Source organism: Tympanuchus pallidicinctus, unplaced genomic scaffold, assembly GCF_026119805.1.
Source record: "Tympanuchus pallidicinctus isolate F22 unplaced genomic scaffold, pur_lepc_1.0 scaffold3, whole genome shotgun sequence".
Classification (NCBI taxonomy): Eukaryota; Metazoa; Chordata; class Aves; order Galliformes; family Phasianidae; genus Tympanuchus; species Tympanuchus pallidicinctus.
In genome coordinates this window covers 81,220,933-81,241,952 of record NW_026294747.1, presented here as the reverse complement: position 1 = coordinate 81,241,952, position 21,020 = coordinate 81,220,933, and the positions used below count along the sequence as shown (strand labels likewise).

The following is a 21,020-nucleotide window of genomic DNA, read 5'->3' as shown; positions in this document are numbered from 1 at the left end:
CCCTCAGCAGTTCCCCATAAGACTTGTGCTCCAGACCCATCACCAGCTTTGTTGTCCTTGGCCACCTGGGCTCGGGTCATGTTCAGCCAAGCATCAACCAATATCCCCCAGGTCTGTTTCCTCTACAGTCTTCCAGACATTTTGCCCCAAGCCTGTAGCATTGCCTGGGGTCGTTGTGGCACCTGGACTTGTTGAACCCAGCTATCCAGCCTGTCCAGGTCCCTCTGCAGGGCCTTCCTACCCCTAAGCAGATCAACACTTCCTCCCAACTTAGTGTCATCTACAAACTTAGTGAAGGGTGCACTGAATACTCTCATTCAGATAATCAGTAAAGATATTGAACAGGACAGGCCCCAGTACTGACCCTCTGTTCATTCTCTTCTACATTATTAATGATGGTTAAACTACCAAGGATTTCTGTTCCCTTAAATTTCATAGTGTATTGCCAAGAACTGTCAGCTGTTTAGGAAATCTTGATAATTACACTGTACACTTACCAGCCAAATAAACTTCACTAAATACGAAACATCTTCTATATACATGTAACCCATTATTTGCAGATTACCTAATTTTTGAAACAGATTCCATTAGATCTTAGGCCTGGCATTTCAAAACATTTGGACTTCTGTGCTCCTGAAATGTACATATGACACAACCTAAATTACGCTACCTGAATTCACAACAAATTGTATGAAAGGTCTTTCTTACCTTCGCACATTGCATGTGGTTGCAGCCCTCATTCTTCTGAATTGGAGATTTGCAGTTGGCGCATGGTTTGGAGTTAGTTAGTAACCACAGGCAGTTGGCAGCATCCTCATATGCCTCACTAACTCCCACAACTTCATGAATGTGACAGGAGGATGTCGACCATGTAGAAACAGAGAAGTTGAAATTTTACTTGTTTAATCTTTTGTGAAAATCAGATTAGGAAAGATACGTGTTTACCTATTTCTTGACAGAATATTGTAATTCTTCATTATACGTACTTAATATACTATATGTATATGTACACATATACAAATACCTATAAAGTACACAAATTACTTCTGTATATTGTAGTCTATGGCATACATAATACACAGATTATTAAAATATATATTTAAAAATTGATGTTTGACTCAGCATGGTGCATTTTGAGTCTACAACATTTTCTAGAATAATCTATGACATAATGGAAAGGCTCTGAATTGTTGTAACCAAGTTAAGTTAGTGTTTATTTGAGTAAACGTTTTTTTTGTTTGTTTGTTTGTTTCTGTCTGTCCTATGTAAACCCACATATTGTTAGTTGACCTCTAGGAGTTATTTACCAGGAAGCTATTCTCCATAATTCTCTTGCAATTTACAGTCAACATTACTATTATTATTACCTGTTGCTTTTAAACATTTCTAAAGTACACAAACAACTGTATGAATACAATTAAACAGAAGTGCAGACTAGGACAAGGATTTTAAGATTTAAATATTTAAGATTAAGATTTTTTGCCTAGAAAACGTAAGTTATCTTCAGGAATAAATGAAAAAAAAAATGAAGGAAGGCTGTAAAAGGAAGGGAGAAGAGTTTCATCTCTCTGAACCATATGCAGATTTATGAGGGAACCGGTAGGAATGGTTTCAGGATAAAAGTCTACCATTACCACATATGTCTACCATAACTACATATGCAATTAAACATGAAGTTGCTCATCACTCAGTGGTTTGTTTTTCTTCCTCTTCTTTATTTTTCAACCAATGTAAAGTTTTAATTAATGCAACTAAAAATTCCCTTTAAAAATAAAAGATGACAATGAAATAATAAAACAAAAAGTATGACTTACGTTCTTCTGGCTTCATTTCAGATATTTTCTGTAGCCAATCCTTCCAGGTTTGGCAGTCACAAGGTTCATGTGCTTCACCAAGACATTCCCTGAACATTAAGATATATACACAATAACTACTTATCTAGAGTTAAAATTGAATTGTTGCTTTGAAATTGCTTCACACTACAAGACATGGAAACATATCACATCAAATCAAAAAGATAAAAAGTAATACTACTATTTTAAAATATTCTTAGATCTCTTACTAAAGTTTCTGTGATAAAACTAAATTTAAACTTCTTGTAAAACAAAAACTAGGTAGTTTGCTATACCTGAAATGCATTTTATGTATAATTAAATGTACCAATTCAATCTAGAACAAGATCCAATCCATTTCGTTTTTTAAGAGTTAATGAATTTTTACTCTTTCCATCAGTCTCCAAATGAAATGGAAGGTACTTTCCATGACACAGTAGAGAAATGAGCTTCTCTTGAGGTTACTACTAGCTTTAAAGATATGTCACTACATAACAATGGCCTCAGCTCTGTACAACACTGCTTAGCAACAATTATAAACGTAACTGTGTTATCAAGCTTGTTATTCTCCTAGAATCAAAACATAGCATCATACCACACACTCTGAAGAAAACATTTCCATCCTAGCTGAAACTAAGACAGTCTGCTATAATACAAGCTTAAACTCACTACAGAAGGAGACAATAAGATACTAAGCTCCCTGGTGTAATTCAGTCTTTTTGGCAATATTTCTGAGTTTCTGAGAATATAAAAGGCAGATTTGTGTCTCTGAGAGGCAGTTCCCATTGTGCTGAGCCTTTTTTCTTTCCCACTAGAACCTGCAGAAACAGATCTCAGAAGGCTTCACTCTTGCTGTTTTCAGTATGAACCAGAATGGGATTTTTAAAGACGCATACACATGAATATACATACATTGTACTCACAGAAGGAAGTTAGAACAACTTCTTTCAAAAAGTCTTTCCTCAGCTTATCCCAGACCAAGAGTTCTTATTTGAGGATGCCATTTTACTGAGTAAGAATGATGAGCCTATTGATCCTACAACTTTTTAAGAAAAAAAGTTGTATTTCGGATGGACTCCATGATAGCACAGACTGAAAGGAAGTAACACCAAATGGTTGTGACAACTAACAGTTCAGCCTCCCCAGACTGCCTTCCTCAACAGTAAGAAGGATGATTTATTTGAGGGTATGGCACATATTTAATGAACTCGCAGCAAGTTTCAACAAGAGAAAATTCAGGGAAGGACTGAAAGCATTGTCCAAGAAGCATTTCTTGATTTATTTTTTTCTCCTGATAATGTTTATATCATATAATGAAATTGATACGAATCAAAACAGCAAAATAGTTGCAGCTTAGAATCAGCTTTCCCAGTGTACCTCAAAAGATATCTCTCCTACAAAATACACTTTGCCCCTTGTTTCCATCCAGGATAAAATGAAAGAGGACTGATGATGCAAAACTAAGTCTGCAGTGCTTACTAGTTTCCATACGTGTCCCCTTGCTACAATTTCATATGCTTCTTGTACAGCATTAAGAGGTTCTAATATACAGGATCTGCTAATACACAGATGTAGTATTTGTGTACTATCTTCATCTGAACGACATTTAAAAATCTCAGAATGATTTTTTGAAAAGGAATGGAATTTTCTGTTTGTCAGAGCTGATTAGATTCTGTCGAAGGTGCTATTAAGTAGTGGGTAATGAAAAATTAGTACATTCTAAGGAACCCTGTGTTTACTAGAAACATTCCTACATCTACAATGCCTTACTTTAATGAGCAGAAAAGACAGAGATCCTAAAAATGGAAATTCCATGCTGACAAAACCTCATAACTTGCTCTTAGTACATGACAGCGAATGGTTATCTACAGCTTAGTTGGGATTTTCCAATATAGAGATTCTGAAGAATCTCTTACTAAAGCCATATCAGTTGATACAATAATGTCTAAACTATAGATTACTTTTGAAAAACTTGCAGAACTGACAGAAGTATGAAATGTGGGATGTGTTGATTGAACTTTAAAGATATAAATCAATATCCCTTCAAGAATATGGTGATAATGAAGACACACTCAACTAAGAATGCATTTTCTTTTTCTCCAGAGGAAGTAGAGCTGTGCCAGGGTGATTTCAGAGTAGACAATAGGAGAAATTTGTGTACAGGAAGATGATCAAACACTGGAACAGACAGTGAGGTGGTTGACTCGTTGTCTGTCAGTGTTCAACAAGCATTTGTACAACGGCCTCAATAACATGCCTTAACTTTTGGTTAGCCCTGAAGTGGTTTGGCAGTGTTACTAGATGATGTTTAAAAGTCCCTTCCAACTGAACTGTTCTAATTCTGTCATATAGGATTTTGTACTATGAGACTAATATGGCTGCCTTCTGCAAAAGGTTCTCATTCCTAATATTGCAGAATGCTTCAGTTGTTGTTGAAACTTTCTTGCCACTGATGAAAATCTTCCTTCACGTGGAGGAAAAAAAGGCCTTGTAAATGCCTTCTTGGACATTTTACTAACAGAATGAGGTCTTTTTTCAAGACTTCAGGAAATTTTACCAGGAACTGTTAAAAGAAAAAAAAAAGGGTATTTCTCATAAAAATTATGCACTTGGAGAGCATTGTCACATTCAAGGGGCATTCTAGAGAGAGGGTGAATTTAGCCCGTGTAAAGGAAGCAGAATCTGACAATATCTGAAGGACTGCAACAGTATGACACAAAGTGGTTTCAAGCTCTGACCTTCAGGCTATTATAACATTTTGTCAGGACAACAGTTGTCAGAAACAAGGATGAGAGGGTAATACCTTCTTTCGGAATATCCCTGAGGTTTGTTTTACGTTCACTGATAAAAACATTTTCTGCTTTGTTTTCACAAAATTTGTTTCTTTCCCAGTTCTCCACCAATTGTGAACAATTTTCTCCAAAGAGGTTATGTTTTACAACTTTCCTGGTTGGTTCCTCATGTCTACTTTCCTCTTGTCCCTCCACCCTTTCCATTCATATGGGGAAAGGGCTAAAATCTGAAGTCACTAAAATCACTGCAGTAGTCTGACAGGCTCAAGGAACAAGGATAGTGTTTGCCCCAGACTTCAGAGAAGTATCCTATCACTTTTTTTGCTTTTGTTGATACTGTTTTTGTCCTTTCCCCGGAACTGCTGAATATTGACAGCTTAAAGGATGATCTTTTAAATATATCAAGGTTTTCACTTCTTGAGCTTGTATTCATCTTAAGACTTAACAGAAAACAATATAAAGCAAAACTACTGAAAAAGTGAAACGATTGGAGTGATCCAGCAAACAGAAATAATTATGTATGTAGCAAAAAATCCTTCAAAGTTCTATTTCAGCTCAAACTTTTCTGATGTAATTCCACCAAAATTCTGAATGAGCAAAAGCCTGCTGTCTTCTGTCTATAATTCAGAGTATGCCTATGTATCTATCCAGAACAGACACAAAAATCCCTCCGCTGATGCTCCAGCCTCCTCAGATGATAAAATCACAGCAGTTCATGTTACGGTTCTACATTTAACAGAACTAATAATTAATAAGACAATATAAGAAAGTTTTGGTGTGCCTCAGAATACTGAAATATTTGTGCATATAAAGCTAATAAATAAATCCAAGAATAGTAAAGTCAAATACCATCCCATCTAAAATTTTGCTGCACGTTTGGTGCTAAGTAGAACTTTTAATTTTTTATTAATCCCTGGAATAGCAGCGATTATGCATTTGTGTCAACATAGATACTTTCTAGCACTAACCAGCAGAAAAGATGTCCCTTTCCACAGTCTACAGCAGGAGCTTTTAGCATAGGGAAGCTAAGCGTATCTGATCCTGTTGAATTCGATCCTTGTCTTGTTAGCCTTACTGCTCTTTCACAGCCTGGGATAGGACACCATTTAATAGCAGGATTATTTTCAACAAAGGCCTAAAGAAAAAGAAAAAAAGAAAGAAAGAAAGAAAATATTTTAACACAGAAGATCATATTTAATCATTGATATAAAACAATCTGTCATTATAATCTTTCTTTGAGGGAGCAAAGCCAAAAAGCATAATGACAACTGTAGCTATTTAGATAGGCTTTTAAAAATAGTTATTAAACGGGAATAATTTAATCTCCATTAAAAACAAAACAAAACAAAAAATAGCATTAAAGGCATTCAAACAGTACTCCAGACTAAGGCTAAGATCCAAATGATTTATATCCCACACAAAAAATTAATGTGTGCAATTCAACTCCTTTGTGATATGGCTTACTCTGTACTTCCACTATATATGCACTAGCAATGCTCATTAACAGAACTGACTCTTGCTGAAAACAATTAAAATCTTACTGATTAACACAAAATCCACAATATAATCATCTGCAATAAACCTGAAATCAGAACTAGACTATCTCTGGACATTACCTATAAACTTTTGTAATTAACGTAGCAGGACTTCTTTCATAAAACTTTTATTAAAAAATTGAGGTGGAAAACTTCAAAGAACTTTCAATACTTCTCTTCAAAACGGTGCCGTTAACCACTCACTTTGAAGATGAAGATGTGAAAGGCTAATCAGACCTAGATACTTCATTTTTACCACATCGTGTAAGACTTTATTAAAGAGACTTGTTATACACAAAAATATTGCATTGTAAAAGGAAAAAAAAAACCTTCTTGCTTTCTCTTGCTCTGCCACCACTGATAACATAACGTAACACGTTATCTAGTTCATTACTACATATAGTACAAAAGAAAAAAAGTGAATTATAAGATTGTTAATGGAAATAAACAAATAAAAAGTCAAACGGGAGAATCAAAACAAGGTTTCCCTTTATACATACATACACACATAAACATACATACACATATAAATATATATCAATTGTATGAAGCATTGAATGGAAAAAAAATTAAGTAATTCACTTGCATTAATATTTTTAGATGGAAATAGGCACTACTTACAAATGGAATTAGACTCTCAGTAATAAAAAAAAAACATTTAAAAACTGTTAACAATTTTAGACCTCCAACACAAACAAATCTAGCAGATTAAAAGATTCAAATAATCTTTTACAAACATTAGATTGATCAAATAATGTTACTAATACTGCATTAGTTAATACATTTTGAAAACACCATATCTGTGTTTCGGGAATAGTACAACATCATTTCTTATTTTTCTCAGTGGTAACCAAACATCCATATTGTGGCAAACAAGACAGCCAGTAATTCTTTGTACATAAAGTCCTACAGGGAAGGTTACAGATAGACAGCAGCATTTCACATGGAAGCTGTATAGTACTTTTAATAAAAAGAAATACATCTTAAGAGTACAAGAACAGTTTGACAATTTACCTTAATGTCAAATTGAAGATATCTTTTGTCCATCTCCTTGGAAACCACACTTTCTATGATGTCTACAGGCACAAGCTGGAAACAATCATATGCTGGGCAAAAAATGTTGTGAGCTTCACCTTCTTGAATTTTCAGATTCAAAAATCTGCCAGAATTATGTCAGTCAGTATTTGTGAATAAAAAAAGTAAAAATCAAAATGCTCCTTAATACTTTATACCATGCTCATATATATTCAAATTAATCAATTTCTAAACAAGGAATAGGAAGTATCCCTGTCACCTCAAAGGACAACAGATGAATAGCATAATTAAGAAAAGAGAGAACACTACTGTGGTTCAGAAGTAAGTGCCATCATCTACGCATAGCCCTGTGTGTTTGTAGTTTCTATCCTTGCCATTTCTCAGAGGCTCCTATGAAATGTTTAATTAAACTCAGCATTACTTCTAAGTTAAATAAGAAATGGAATGTATAGCTTAATTAATCTAGGAATGATATGCAATTAATGTTTCATCTGTGCTAGTCAAAGCAGTTCTGCTTTCAGAAACAAATTTCTAAATGGAGACCTTTGCAGTCCCCAACTCCTAGAAATGCAGGACACAAGAAGCTCAGAAACCTGCTGAAAACTGAACTATAATGCACAGCACTGTTTAGTTTAATTAATACTCGAGGATACTCATCTCAGGTATTATACAATACTCAGGTATTTGTAAGTTAGTCATCTGGAGTCCTTACACAGTTAAGACAGAAAGACTTGTATGTCTTAAAATTTATCTTAAAATGGGATAACTCAGTTCTGCCTACTCCCCATGTAACAGAAATGCCTGGCTCAGAAAGACGAACCACTCTCCACAATGCCATCACAAACACCTGGCTGACACTGCACTATAATTTTGAGTGTAGGTCAGTATTCAAGTTAGAAGCACTATATCTCGCCAGGGATCTCTTCATAACTTCTAAATTACTGCATAACTACATACAAAACAACTGGAGCAAGACAATTAATTCTCTGAATATTGAAAAAACTTGCCTTCTAAAACATCGTGAAGAGAAACTGTTCCTCTGTACCACAGGAGAATGGGTTCATATAAATTGGGCTAATCTGCAGTAGGGCATGTGCTGAAACGTCTGTGTAACAAGACCCTGTAGTGGTACAGCCTAGCACAACCTCTTGAGCGAGGAAATGAATAAAAAGGCACTGCATGCAGCTATCATTATTCCTAAGTTGTTTCTTTTTACTAGCACGATAGTTTGGATTTAAATTGCGTAGTAATGAGAGCATTACACCAACTGAGCAATTAAGATAAAGTCAGTCCAACTATTAACTCTCAATGAAAGAAAGTATTTTAATAACTTTTCTGACTGGAAACGGATTTACGATGCCTCAAATCAGTGTGCTGAACTAAGAAATGGAATTAAGCACATGCTTAACATAGTAGATATGTAGCTCATTGCCACCACCACACACACAGTGAGCAAATCAAGAGCAGTCCGAGTCATTCACGCGAAGGCCTAAAACAGCTGATGGTCATTTTGAATTACAAATAAAATATTCAATAGCATCAAAACAGCAGCTCCTTGAAGCCCAGGCAGTTTAATGTCTCCATCTTTACCTGCTCAAAACAGGAAAGATGAGTTTCCCAAAATACGTAGAAGTGTATATACTTACGCCTCCCAGCATGCTCTGCAGAAGTCATGGCCACAAGGCATATCCACTGGGTCTTCAAACACAGATATATTACACATACAAATGTCACACTGCAGATGAAAAAATACTTCAGATTAAGAAATACCCTAAAGCTTTTCACATTATTCACAGGACACACTGGGCTGGAAAACCTCACCAAAACTTTAAAGCGCACAATAGGGAGAAAAATCTAACTGCAGCCAGAAAGAAGAAAAAGTAATTTAAGTTATAAAAATAGCTTAGAAATAGAAATGAGAAAGATTCCATATCTCTTTTTCTGTTCTTCCCCATCCAAACACCGCATTTTGGGGTGCCTTATGTCATGTCTTCCAGCTCAGCATGTGCTTCATTGCAGATTGCTAAGATCTCAGTTCTTGAGGAAAATGAGCCTTGAAGTTTTCATGAGATTCATAGGCAGCCATTAATGGAGTCTGGAAATCCTAAGTGCTTCTTGTAGCCTCTGTCATCTCAGACAGTTGGTTCCAAATCACAAGGGAACAATTTAGTTGTGCAAGAGCACCAGCAAATACTTTTAAGTATTAAAACCAGATGAATATGGAAAGCATTACACTAAGGCTTACAATCAAAATAAATAGATGCAACAATAAACATTCCAACGGTACACACCTCTGCTTAATTTTATACCACTAAGTACTGTAGAAAAAATAATATACGGAATATTGAGGCCCTTACTCTGAAAATATTTTAAAAATAGAGGTGACATTACTTATTGCTTATAGTTAGACATGAAGATTTCATGTTCTTGAAAGACTATAATCAGATTTTCTTTCCACTGGAACAGATTCAATTAAAATTTACTTCAACTTTCAATACATTAGATACTACAATACAGGAAAGCATTTCAAGAAAATTAACCTGTAGTTACTCTTAAAATATAGTTGTCTTAAAGACAAAACCAAATCAAGCCAAATAAGGCTGCCCTGAAAATAGAAGACTTGGTGAAGGAATGTATTATTGTTCCAGTCACATCATCTTACTGTCTTGACAAAATTCAGTATTTTAGAAGTTGACTGTACATCAAAACTGTTGTCTACTAATTTTTATGTCTTTCAATTATGTTTAAAACATATCTTTAAAATAGGGAAATTAATGAAGATGAGTTCAGAATATCAAGTGTAGAACATGTACTGGAACAGTTTTAATAGGATGTAAATGCAAAAGCTGAAAGGAGCATTATAATGTGTTTTCATTTTGCCTACTTTTATTTTTCATTTGTCTGCCAGTATGTGCAACTTTAGAGAAATAAGTATCATTTCATAAACAGCATTTTCAAAATACTATTTTGAAAGCTTCTTGCAAGATTTTTAACAATTGGAATTACTGAATGTATAAATCTGGATTTGGATTTAGATATATAAGACCTAGAACTGCAGTCTCTATCCAGCCTGCACTGCTGGACCATAAACGACAATAAAAAACAACACAACGTATGACTGAACACATGCAGTCTTTAGTTACACATTTTAATTAGGGAAATGTTCCTGCACAACATTTCACTGCTAATATAAGTAAGTGTAGGATAACATTACTCCAGACAGTTCCTTTGTCAACATTTTACAATTAAAGAAATAGAATGTTTACATGCAGGAACACAATTTTTTATTTTATTATGAGATCCAGCGATGGTCCATTTGCAAGGCTTCCTATAATATTCTAGAAAAAAATGCTCAGATCATGGAACAAAGGTTTTATAATGTTGCAGCTGTGGATTATTAAAAAGAGAACTCTGTCTTTCAAAAGAACCACACTGACTTTAGTGAAAGGCACTTTCATATTTCGAATTTGCAATAGCCTTCTAAACTGCTTGATGCAGCCCACACATAGTAAAAGTAATTATAAGCTTACAGTACACTTGTGGGGGCTGACATTTCAAAATGCAGACAAAGAGAATTTTGTTTTCCAAAGAAAAAAATTTCAGAAGGCAGGGCTTGCAGCATTGGGTATATTCAGGAAAATGGATACAATGAAAGCGAATATCTTGAGAAGTATGAGATGTGAAGCTTGAAAGAGCTAAATGTAGTGACGTGACTGTATCTGGATAAAATCCTACTTTGTCAAGCTAGGTGAAAAAAGTGTCCTTACATTAGCCACGTGCTCAATTGTATACAGAATGTTTAAAGTGCAAATTTCTTTGCTCACACTTTTGGAAAGAAAAAGGCTTTGTATCTTTGCAAACTTATTTTCCAAACGAGAGAACAATGTGGCTTGCCTGTCCCATGTAGGTGTTTATGTTTAGACCCAGGCTGTTCTATCCTGACAGTTTCCGATCTATTTATACACCTACCACAGCTGTCTCAATGTCTCCTGGTGACGGGCTGATTTCATCAGGGGAAGTTACAGAGGAGCGAGTAGTGCGGGGAGTTCGTGGCGAAGGCAGCGTATCCCACGCGTTGTACCCACTTGGAGGGGGAGTGGGCATCTGAACCCCCGAGCGCTGGCAGCAGTTCTCTGGATTAGACATCCATGCCTCGAGCAACTTCTCCCTGTCCCAGTCTTCAATAAATATACAGACACAGGAAATTATGCAGCTGATGATGCTTGAAATCTATTCTGTAACTGCATCCATAAAAGAATATGTATGCGCTACACTAAAAAAATTAGAAACAAGTAAATACAATTAAGTAAATGTAAATGCGAATTTTCCCACTTAAGTTACAAAAAAGGAACCAGTGAAAGAAACATTACCTTAAAACTAATACAGATCTTTCATAATTATTGTTTGAAATATTTTTAGTCTCTTGTTCCTAAGATTTATACCAAGTTATCTTATAAACAGTATTTTTTTCCTATGAAAAATAATTAAAAGTTCTCATTTTAATATAAATATATAAAATGTCTAAATTGATTTGAATTTTAAGCCACATACAATACTCACAGATCTGATGAAATAGAATTTAAAGAGGAAACAGATTTTCCATTTTTTCCTATCACTTAAATAAATCTTTTAAAGTTGGTTTTGTTTGTTCATTTTTTTTAATCTTAAGTACTCATATAGGAAACTAATCTTTATTAACCAAAGGATCTACGTTGCTTTTATTGAATTCTGTCATATACACAGGAGAAAATAAATAGTATTTCTATGCTGTTAAAATTGAAATAACATACATGTATTCTTAGCACTGACCTTAGTAAAAATATCACCCCTGTGAAATAATGATTGCTCCCTCCTTCCTAATACGAAAATACCCTTGATCTGGATAGGACATACAGATCAGATGCTAACTTATGTAAGCTAAACCACACCCTGAGTTAATTTCATTTAATTTGTTTGAAGCCATGGTGCCTCAACATATACAAATTTGAGCCATTACAAATGTTAGCATTTTGTATGTTATCTTGGCTATATATATAGAGGGAAGCATGCTGATGCTAACATATAGATGAAATTTGCCACAAGTTTTCTTGTGTTCCTTTGTAGTGTGTTGTTAAAATTAGCCAGGGGTAAGACATGCTACTAAATGGTTCCCACTGTTTTCTTTACTAAATTATGACTGTAAGCAAAATATTATGTATTTGTATATAAATATATACTTAAATATATACTTAATAAAATATTAAGTAAAATAGTTATATTTGCTGAATTGCCTCTCTTTTATCCTGAAATCAATTACTTTAGTATGAAATAGAAGAGAAACAGGAACAATGTTGAAAAAACACATACTGAAAAATTGAAAAGTTCTTAAACCTTCCAAAATACACACTTAATTCCTAAATTGATACAGTTATATGACAAAGGACAGCAAGTTAGATGGATTGAATATTACATCTTTAATCTACTAAATGTAGTACATAAGAATAATCTTCCCAAAAATTTAAAAAATGCTTTTCACACCTTAGGTGTGAATTAAGACATCATGTTATTCCTCTATGAAGTTCAAGATAAAATGCAAAAACATTGCAGTTTGGTATTTGGTGTTTCCCAATTGTCTCATGCCTTGTAAATAGTACAATTATTCCTTTTACTAGGCTGAACCACTTCTCCATTTTCAAAAAAAAGAAATTTTGTTTGAATAATTTCCAGCATATGACCACAGCTACAGGCAAAATAGCTGACATTCTCATGACTTGCAGAAGTCTGTGTGTTCTTCACCACACCGGTCAATTGCATTAAATTACAGCTACCTCATGGAGGCAACATCAGTGGAATGACCTTTGCAATGTAAAGTGATTTCTTCTCAACTTTCAATTTCTGCTCACCAGATGCTGGCAGACATTTCTGAACACTTCACATCAACCTCACTGCTTCTGGACTCACTATGAACTGTGCTGCCAATTCGAACAGTTGTGTCATCATTCCCTTCTGAGTGCGCAGGGCACAAAACATGCCTGCTCGCTTAGTTCAGCATTTAGTAATATTTAGCACTAATGACATTTTCTGAGAACCCAAAGTAACACCCAAATATTGTATATATAAATACCCAGAAGAATTAACACTAAAAAACGCATTTGCAAAGATTGCCTTAAAAAAATGATCACACTGGCAATGAAAATCACTGGCACAAGTTCACGCTGGCATTAATGCTACGGTAAAAGGAACGTAAACTATCGAAAATAATTTAACAGAGTTAAGTGTAAGGTACCATGCCTACTCATAAAAGTCAGCCATATTTTGTGGGTTTGCAAGAGTATTTTCTTATTTCATTTTTTCCACTCTTCTATTTTTACAGAGAACACTCAAAAATAACAGGGCTCAAAAACTTAATCCAGCAATACAGCGATAAGCATGGAAACCATTAACTGCCTGAGTAGTCTCTTTGGCATACAGTAACAATGTGGATGCTTCAGTAAGCGTAAGTTTTGAATGGCTGAATCAAAGCCTGAAGCTTCCACTGCAGAGAAATGCTTTTGTCTGGAGTCAGCTCCCTGAATTCTGACAACCCCCGCTTCAGTCACACAAGACCACAGACTGATTTCATTGACATTAAAGCAGTTACAATATACAAGAGGAAACTATGCCCTGCACTTAAAGAGTAGCTATTCAAATCCTAAAAAGGACATACACTCCAATGCATTAAAATTCAAGGCCATTTCCAAATACTGTTAACAGTCACGCTTCTTTTACTGTGATAAAAAACAAAGAAAAATACTTTGTCATCCAGTTTTATACACAAGTATGTAATGATAGACAACTAATGGTCTAATAAAAATAAGAAAAATGAATTTTTTGAACTTTTTTTTTAATATATAAAGCCTTGGAAGTTCTACTTCTATGTCTCTCACTAAAGTAGAAGAGCTGTATTTCTTCACACTGCTGAAGTTAAAACATTTTCCCCTATATTCCTAGTTTGAATCACTTCCCTATCAACTTTCCTGTCTGCCTCAATGCTGTAGATGTACTTCTTTCTGAAACACTGTGTGGATGACATCCTGTTATTCGATTAACTATTACTTATCTTTTTCTTGGGAATAAAAAGTGAACACACTCACAACTGTAATTTTGATTTTGCTGAAAGCAGTTTTTTCTCAATCTTAAAGGTTCTGTATTACCATGTGCCCGGAGAAGAGCTTCTGCAGTAAAGAGTGGTGCTTGAAGCATGTCAGCAGTTTCCACTATCAGCATATCCTTAAGCCTCCGCAGATCCTGAAGTCTAAGCCCCTCGTATGGCTTTGAGAAGAAGGAGAAAGATAATTTACATCTAGCAGTGTTTCCTCTAATTCTACATTAAAATGAAAACATTCAAAACACTATTACTGATATAATTATCTCAACTGTGCCGCAAGTTACGACAAAATTTATTTATTGTGCAAACCAAAGACCACACAAAGCTATATAGAAACGCTTCATTTTGCGGTACTGTAGGATGATTTTTCTATAATCCAAAATCCAAAAGACAGTATTTCCAGAGTACTCCATTATAACTGGACGTCACATTCAAATGATGAACTAGTCTAATATTAACTCTCTCATTCTCCTTTTCCCTTCCCATTCCCCTTTCAAAAAAGCTGGATTTCCATCGAATACTACTGAATTTGGAAGTAATTAAAATTCAAATATTGAGACATGCACAAGAATGCATGACTAGATTTCAAATAAGGACTTCAAGGAAGACAGTTTATCAGGATGGTATATGTTGCACACAGATTCTCTGACTTTATGCACAAACTGAGTGAGATGCATTAACTTTGCATTCATCAGGAGGAGGATATATTGAGACACTGGAGAGTAAGAAGAGGTGAGTTTATGAACAAATCAGGTACAGGTCTTTGGAGACAATATCCACTTTCACAGAAGTAGAGAGATCAGTATAAGATCGACCAGAAATGCAGTTGGAGGCTGAGGACCAAGATGTCAAAATTCTCCTTGATAAACAGAGGTCACACTCCAATGTGTGCTGTCAGAAGTAACTGCTTCCTGGTCTGAATTTGCATCCCCTTATTACAGCATTAACAAAAAGTCAAAATCAAAGGACAAAAAGAAGTAACTTTAGTATACTGAACCAGTTCCAGCCAAGCATACACGTATTTTGCAGAAACATTTTTAAAAATAACAAAGCAGAACACGACAGTAAGTAATATACTTATTAGTTCTGGTCTGGGAAAATGCTCCAAAGGCAGAAAAACATTAGTGGGAGGACACATAAAGAGAATGGATACAGAAGGGCTTTGTAAAAAACTTATTCTTAGATGCACTAGTTTAATTTACATAAATAAAAGTAAACAGAAGATTAAAAGCAGGTAACACTGATTTGTGCTCAGGACTAATTAGAAATTGGGGTACCAAACAGCAGCTGTCTTTACCAATTTAGGAACCAATAACATATTGTTATTATTTACTGTGCATATACTGATTCTATACAGATCATATTCCAGGACCATTCAGTGACAGGTAATATGCAAATGCATGTGCAAACACACAAAACAGAAGACTGATTCTGCCCTTGGAAGCTGGCAATCCAAGTAAAAGCATACTGTACAGAAGCAGTAAGCACAAGGGATGAGAAGAAATGTAAAGCCTCGACTTCTAAATGTTTTTCTTCTTCAGAGACATCTACTCTAAAAACATAACATGCCTCCTATATATCATGACAAACTTTGTAAAATGCATCTAAAAGCATAATGGACTTCCTCAGTGACTTCTCTTTGCTAGTCAGTAGTATTAACAGGAACTTCTTAATACTGGTGACACAAGAATAACGCTGTCACAAACTTGCAGTGGGTCACTGTTCTTCTAGAGAAAGCAAGAACATAACAGAAATGGACTGTGAGTGTCATGGTCTTTATCTTGACTGCCCAAGACCAGGAAGTCTCTGTATGTACTACCACTGCCAATTATGCACGATACATTAAAGGGCAATCTCAACATTAAATGCTTGAACAGAAACAAATCTGGGCCACTTGATTCATAGCATGCTGGAATTTGACTGACCTACTTAATTTCTTACAAAAGAGATCATTTATAAAAACACGTCAGAGAGACAAGGGTACAAACAGCTGGATGCCGGAATGATTATAATTGCATGAATATGTTGCAGAAAAATTGGAGCAATGAGTAAATCATCTTGACAGAATCTGAACTGCATTTTGAATTATAACTGTAAAATAAGTAGCTTTGTCAGCAAAACAGTCCTCACTTCTTCAAGAACACATATATCACAAAAAGAAATATCTTTTGTGTTAAATCTGAAACATAAATGCATATTTTAGGACCTAGTATTTTACCCTGAACTGCAGCTACATTAGTGGGAGTAGTGGGAGTACATTAGTTCAAAGTTATATTGAACTGATTGGTTCTAGGTCAAACCCTGGCAATCTCTCTCTTGAGGTACAGACTATTACACTATTTCAGCTGGAGCACTCCATACAGCCCAGCAGGAATTTTTGGATCTTGCAGTTTTTAAGTATCATAGTTGTGTCTTTTTAAGTGAGAGAAACATTTCTAAAGAATGTATTTGAAACTTTAGACTTTTTTTTTTTTTTTAATAAAACAGTATACGAGCCCACAGAAGTCATCTAAAGAAAGGAAATTTTAGGCTGACACTTCAGTAGCTTAATTTGGAAATTTCAGAGCAAAGACTTCATACAATTAAAACTCATAAAAATGTTCAAGTCTACAACACAAAGTCTTGCAGATATGTGTAAAGACACAATCTTTAGTTATAAAGATGAATTATTCTTTTATGTAAAACAAAAAATGCTTATTTAGCTACTTTAGAAATGTATGACTTATTTCTGCATTGCCGTGCACTGTAAATGATTCTGTTTCTAGCTTGTGACACTCACAGACCTCTTTTAACATTAATTTGTGGAGGAGCTCTTCATTGATATTTGCTATGAAAAATGTATTGTTCAGCACTAGCCTTATTTAAATGTATAATGATTTTGGAACATTCTATTTGAGTTACTACTTAAACCTGCTGCTGATCTTCTCACCATGGATCTCAACACTTCTACATTGCCCATAAGCCTTTTTTTAAAAAGAAACAAACTATCTTCCTTTCAACATTTTTATCATTAATATTTAGGCATTATCATTATTTTCTTCTCCTAAAATAATTTTTAATATGTGACCAAAAGATTATTTTAACAGATTTATTTTGAATATTATTTTTACAGCTTCAAAGTATTATTAAAATAGAAAAGGACAAAGCCACATTTTGATACAGTGACGACTGTATAATTAAATGGTGTCAAATATACTTCACGTAAATATCTGCCTTTCCATATGGGATTCTATGATTAATGCAGTTATGTATTTCAAGAATTAGTTATACTTCATTTAACTCATTCAAGTATATGTACTGTATGGGTATGTATGTGTATATGTCTCATTACGTACAGTTACATTCTCTCACTTAATAAATGATTCTGTGTCTACAGAGATGAAATACATTTTAATTGTTCTAATATAAATTTTAGTATTTATCCTACTTGCACTACATATGTATTCATATGACATTAATTTTGGAAATGAAGAAAATCATTCCACTTACTGTACACTCGATATATAGCAGAGTATTGCTGCAGCATTCAGTGACATGAAAGTAAAATGAACAAAGAAATTATATACTTTGCTATTACACAATGTATTTTTCTGAGACTGACAGAGAGCCAAGTTCTGAATGATCTGCTCTGAATGTCTGCTCATTACCAGCTGTTTCTTATACAAGTTTTAAACATTGCATTACACGACTGAAGCAAAGTTATCTTCCAGACATATAACACAAAGATGCTTATATATTAAAATAAATATTAGAGTACAGAAAGAGCTTGCAGATGAAATTGCCATGTTCTTAGGAATTTAGAGATATCTCAGACAACTGGAAGCTGGCAAATGTTGTTTTCAAGTTTTCAAGAAGGGCAAGAAAGAAGGCCCTGTAAATTACAGGCCTGTCAGTCTCACTTTGGTGCCTGGTAAAATTACGGAGAAGATTGTTCTGAGAGTTATTGAAAAACACCTGAAAGACAACACAGTCATTGGTCAACACGGGTTCATGGGGGGAAAGTCCTGTTCAATTAACATAATCTCCTTTTATGACAAGTACCCTTCTGGACAAAATGTTCAATATACAGCTGGAGAAAAATACGTCATGTGTATGTTTGCAGATGATGCTAAACTGGGAGCAGATAAGGTCTCTTGGTTTGTTCAGCCCAGAGAAGAGGAGGGCTCATGGTGGCCTACAGATTCTCACACAGTGGAGGGGCAGCACTGAGCTCTGCTCTCAGGTGTCAGCAACAGGACCCGAGGGAACAGCATGGAACTGTTTCAGGGGAGGGGTAGCTGGGGGTTAGGGAAAGGGTCTGCACCTCGACAGGCTCTGCGCAGGGCAGTGGTCCCGGCCCCAAACTTTCAGAGTTCAAGAAGCATTTGTACAACACACTCAGACGTAGGGTTTGGATTTTAGGTGGTCTTGTGTAGAGTCTGTAGTTGGACTTGGTGATCTTTGTGGGTCTTGTGTTATATAATTATTTAGTGTAACTGCAATGAGAGTTTAAAAATAAACATAAACTTACATTTTCTATTACTAACTTCCACAGGTTTTTGGAAAACGTTTGTTAACAATATAGGAGAAAATAATCAAGACAGACATTTGAACTATACTTGTTCTGGTTTGTTCTGTAACAATCTTTCTTAATACATCATCACTGATGGATTTTTTTGCTACCACTACCAACAGTGATGAGAGTTGCACTTCATACTCGGTACTCAAAATACTTGGCATTTTCATTTTCCATAGGGAAATACAGATTATGTGTGTGTTGGTACATTGTTTTTTTTCTGTATTGTATTTTGAAGGAACACACACAGAATAAAATTTGTTTTTCTACATGATAAGAGCCTGTTATCCATCTTTAAAAGTCCTCTCCAATTTGTTCATTACAAATGTTTCAGGCGTGCTAAAAATGAAGTGAAACAGAAATGCTGCTAAAAATCTATGCTTTCGGTATTGTCATAGCAGAAAGTGATTTTAAAAGACTGGGTAACTGTATGACAGAAATGAGTTTTACTCAGAAACACCAGTGTAAGGAATTAACTGAACAGCTGTAAGATGTACAGCTCTTTTCTGTCAGGCTCTGAAGCTTTAAAGGTGGGTCTGCTCTTCAATTTGTATTCCTCATGGGCTAAAGAGTCTATGTAATCATGAAGAAAGGTATGTGGGAGTTACTTTTTCAACTACTGCAAGTGTTTCAGTTGTAAGCATGAACACACATAATTCCTTAGTATATTTCAATATGAAGACCACGATCTGGCTCTTAACATCAGAAACAAAGCTTTGTTACTACTCCGAATATACAGTTATTTCAGTGAAACTGCACAGTGCACTACAAAAATCTTTTGGTCTGTATGAAAAAGAATGATTATTTTCTGCTATAAACATGGCAGGTCTGGCAGGGAATGTGTTAAGTATTGACATTCCAGATACTATCATGCACATCACAAACACTGCAGTTAAGCTTGTTCGGCTGTTTGGCCTGGAAAGAAGTCTTCCTTCTGTTTTAAAATGTTTTATTTATTCCTCTAAACTTAATTAATTTAAACTTAATTTAATCTTAATTTAAACTTAATTTAAAAATAAGAGATGAATCACTTTAAAAATTTTTTGGCGTTCCAAAGTTTTGTTCTTCAAATAAATTAAATTTTCATTTTTCAGAAGTATGCAAAAGGACATCAACTATTATCATAACACTATATTAGATAAGTATTTTGCATATTCACTTCTCTCAATTAAATGGAGGGAAAGAAGCACAGAACCATCTTTAAGAGGCAATTCTGGGTGCAAGATAAGTGTTCTGAAGGATTCAGACTATTTCTCGGGCCCTATCAATATAAAAACTTGAGGCACCACTTGAGAGTAGTGGTAAGAACAGCTTTTACTGCCTATTCCAGGCATCCGTCCACAGACTTGAAGGACCTGGATGCACTGCCATTTCAATTGCAGTTCAACACCAGTCTTTCTAAGGCTGATCTTTTTCAATTATTTTCAGTCACTCTGACGGATAGGATTGAAAGATGAACTTCCCCTGACTGCATATTATCATGTCTCTGGTGCTAACACTCGTGCTGTCGCAGATACACAAGAAGTCCGAGAACCTTTCCCACTGAGAAGTTGCCAGGAAAGGTAAAGAAGAGAGAAACTATGAAGGCTGATTTGCTCTGTGCAAAACTCTAAGACTATCAATCAAAATGCCAAATTCCATGGTGACAGTTTTTGGCTTGTGAATCTTAAGGAATCTTAAGGAAAGCTGCCCTGGTATGTCAGATGGACACAGGTCTGCAGGCCTGCCTTCAGATCTCATGCTTAGCAACTTTTCCAGAAAGAAGTCAAACAAGGAACTGAACTATATTATTTATTTCCCTCATTGAAAGGAACTCAAGTTAACACAGTTATCTTTCTCTTGAGTCCTTTGTAAATAGCAAGTCTTCAAGTTGATTAAGCTGAGAACCTACTGTAAACAATCGTAAGACATTATTTTCTCTTGCTGAAATTGCTCAAGGAGTTTGTGATTTGCCCCATCTGTATCTGTAAGTTTACTTTCTTTTCGCAGTGTTGCCATGATATAAATATAGTAATAAGAATGATTCAGGTTAAATAAAACAGTTACAATTCACCACCCTATATGACATTTTCTTCATTTAAGCAAAATTATTGCTATGATCCATCCAACAGCACAACCATCCAAATAGTTCTACATGTACAACTA

General features: G+C 35.0%; 1 protein-coding gene across 5 annotated transcripts in view; it reads right to left on the bottom strand.

The window, feature by feature from the left end:
- ANKIB1 (ankyrin repeat and IBR domain containing 1) overlaps positions 1 to 21,020 on the bottom strand; it is an 87,739-nt gene that overhangs the window by 17,567 nt on the left and 49,152 nt on the right. For all 5 annotated transcript variants that reach the window (XR_008209526.1, XM_052695700.1, XM_052695698.1 and 2 more), the window contains exons 5-11: positions 14,367 to 14,484; positions 11,164 to 11,372; positions 8,841 to 8,929; positions 7,174 to 7,318; positions 5,593 to 5,759; positions 1,815 to 1,903; positions 709 to 839 (exon numbers count right to left, since the gene is read on the bottom strand). Coding sequence is in view for 4 of the 5 variants with exons in the window: in XM_052695700.1 (XP_052551660.1) it covers positions 709 to 839; positions 1,815 to 1,903; positions 5,593 to 5,759; positions 7,174 to 7,318; positions 8,841 to 8,929; positions 11,164 to 11,372; positions 14,367 to 14,484 (948 nt within the window). In the remaining variant the exon portion in view is untranslated. The remainder of the gene's footprint in view (positions 1 to 708; positions 840 to 1,814; positions 1,904 to 5,592; positions 5,760 to 7,173; positions 7,319 to 8,840; positions 8,930 to 11,163; positions 11,373 to 14,366; positions 14,485 to 21,020) is intronic.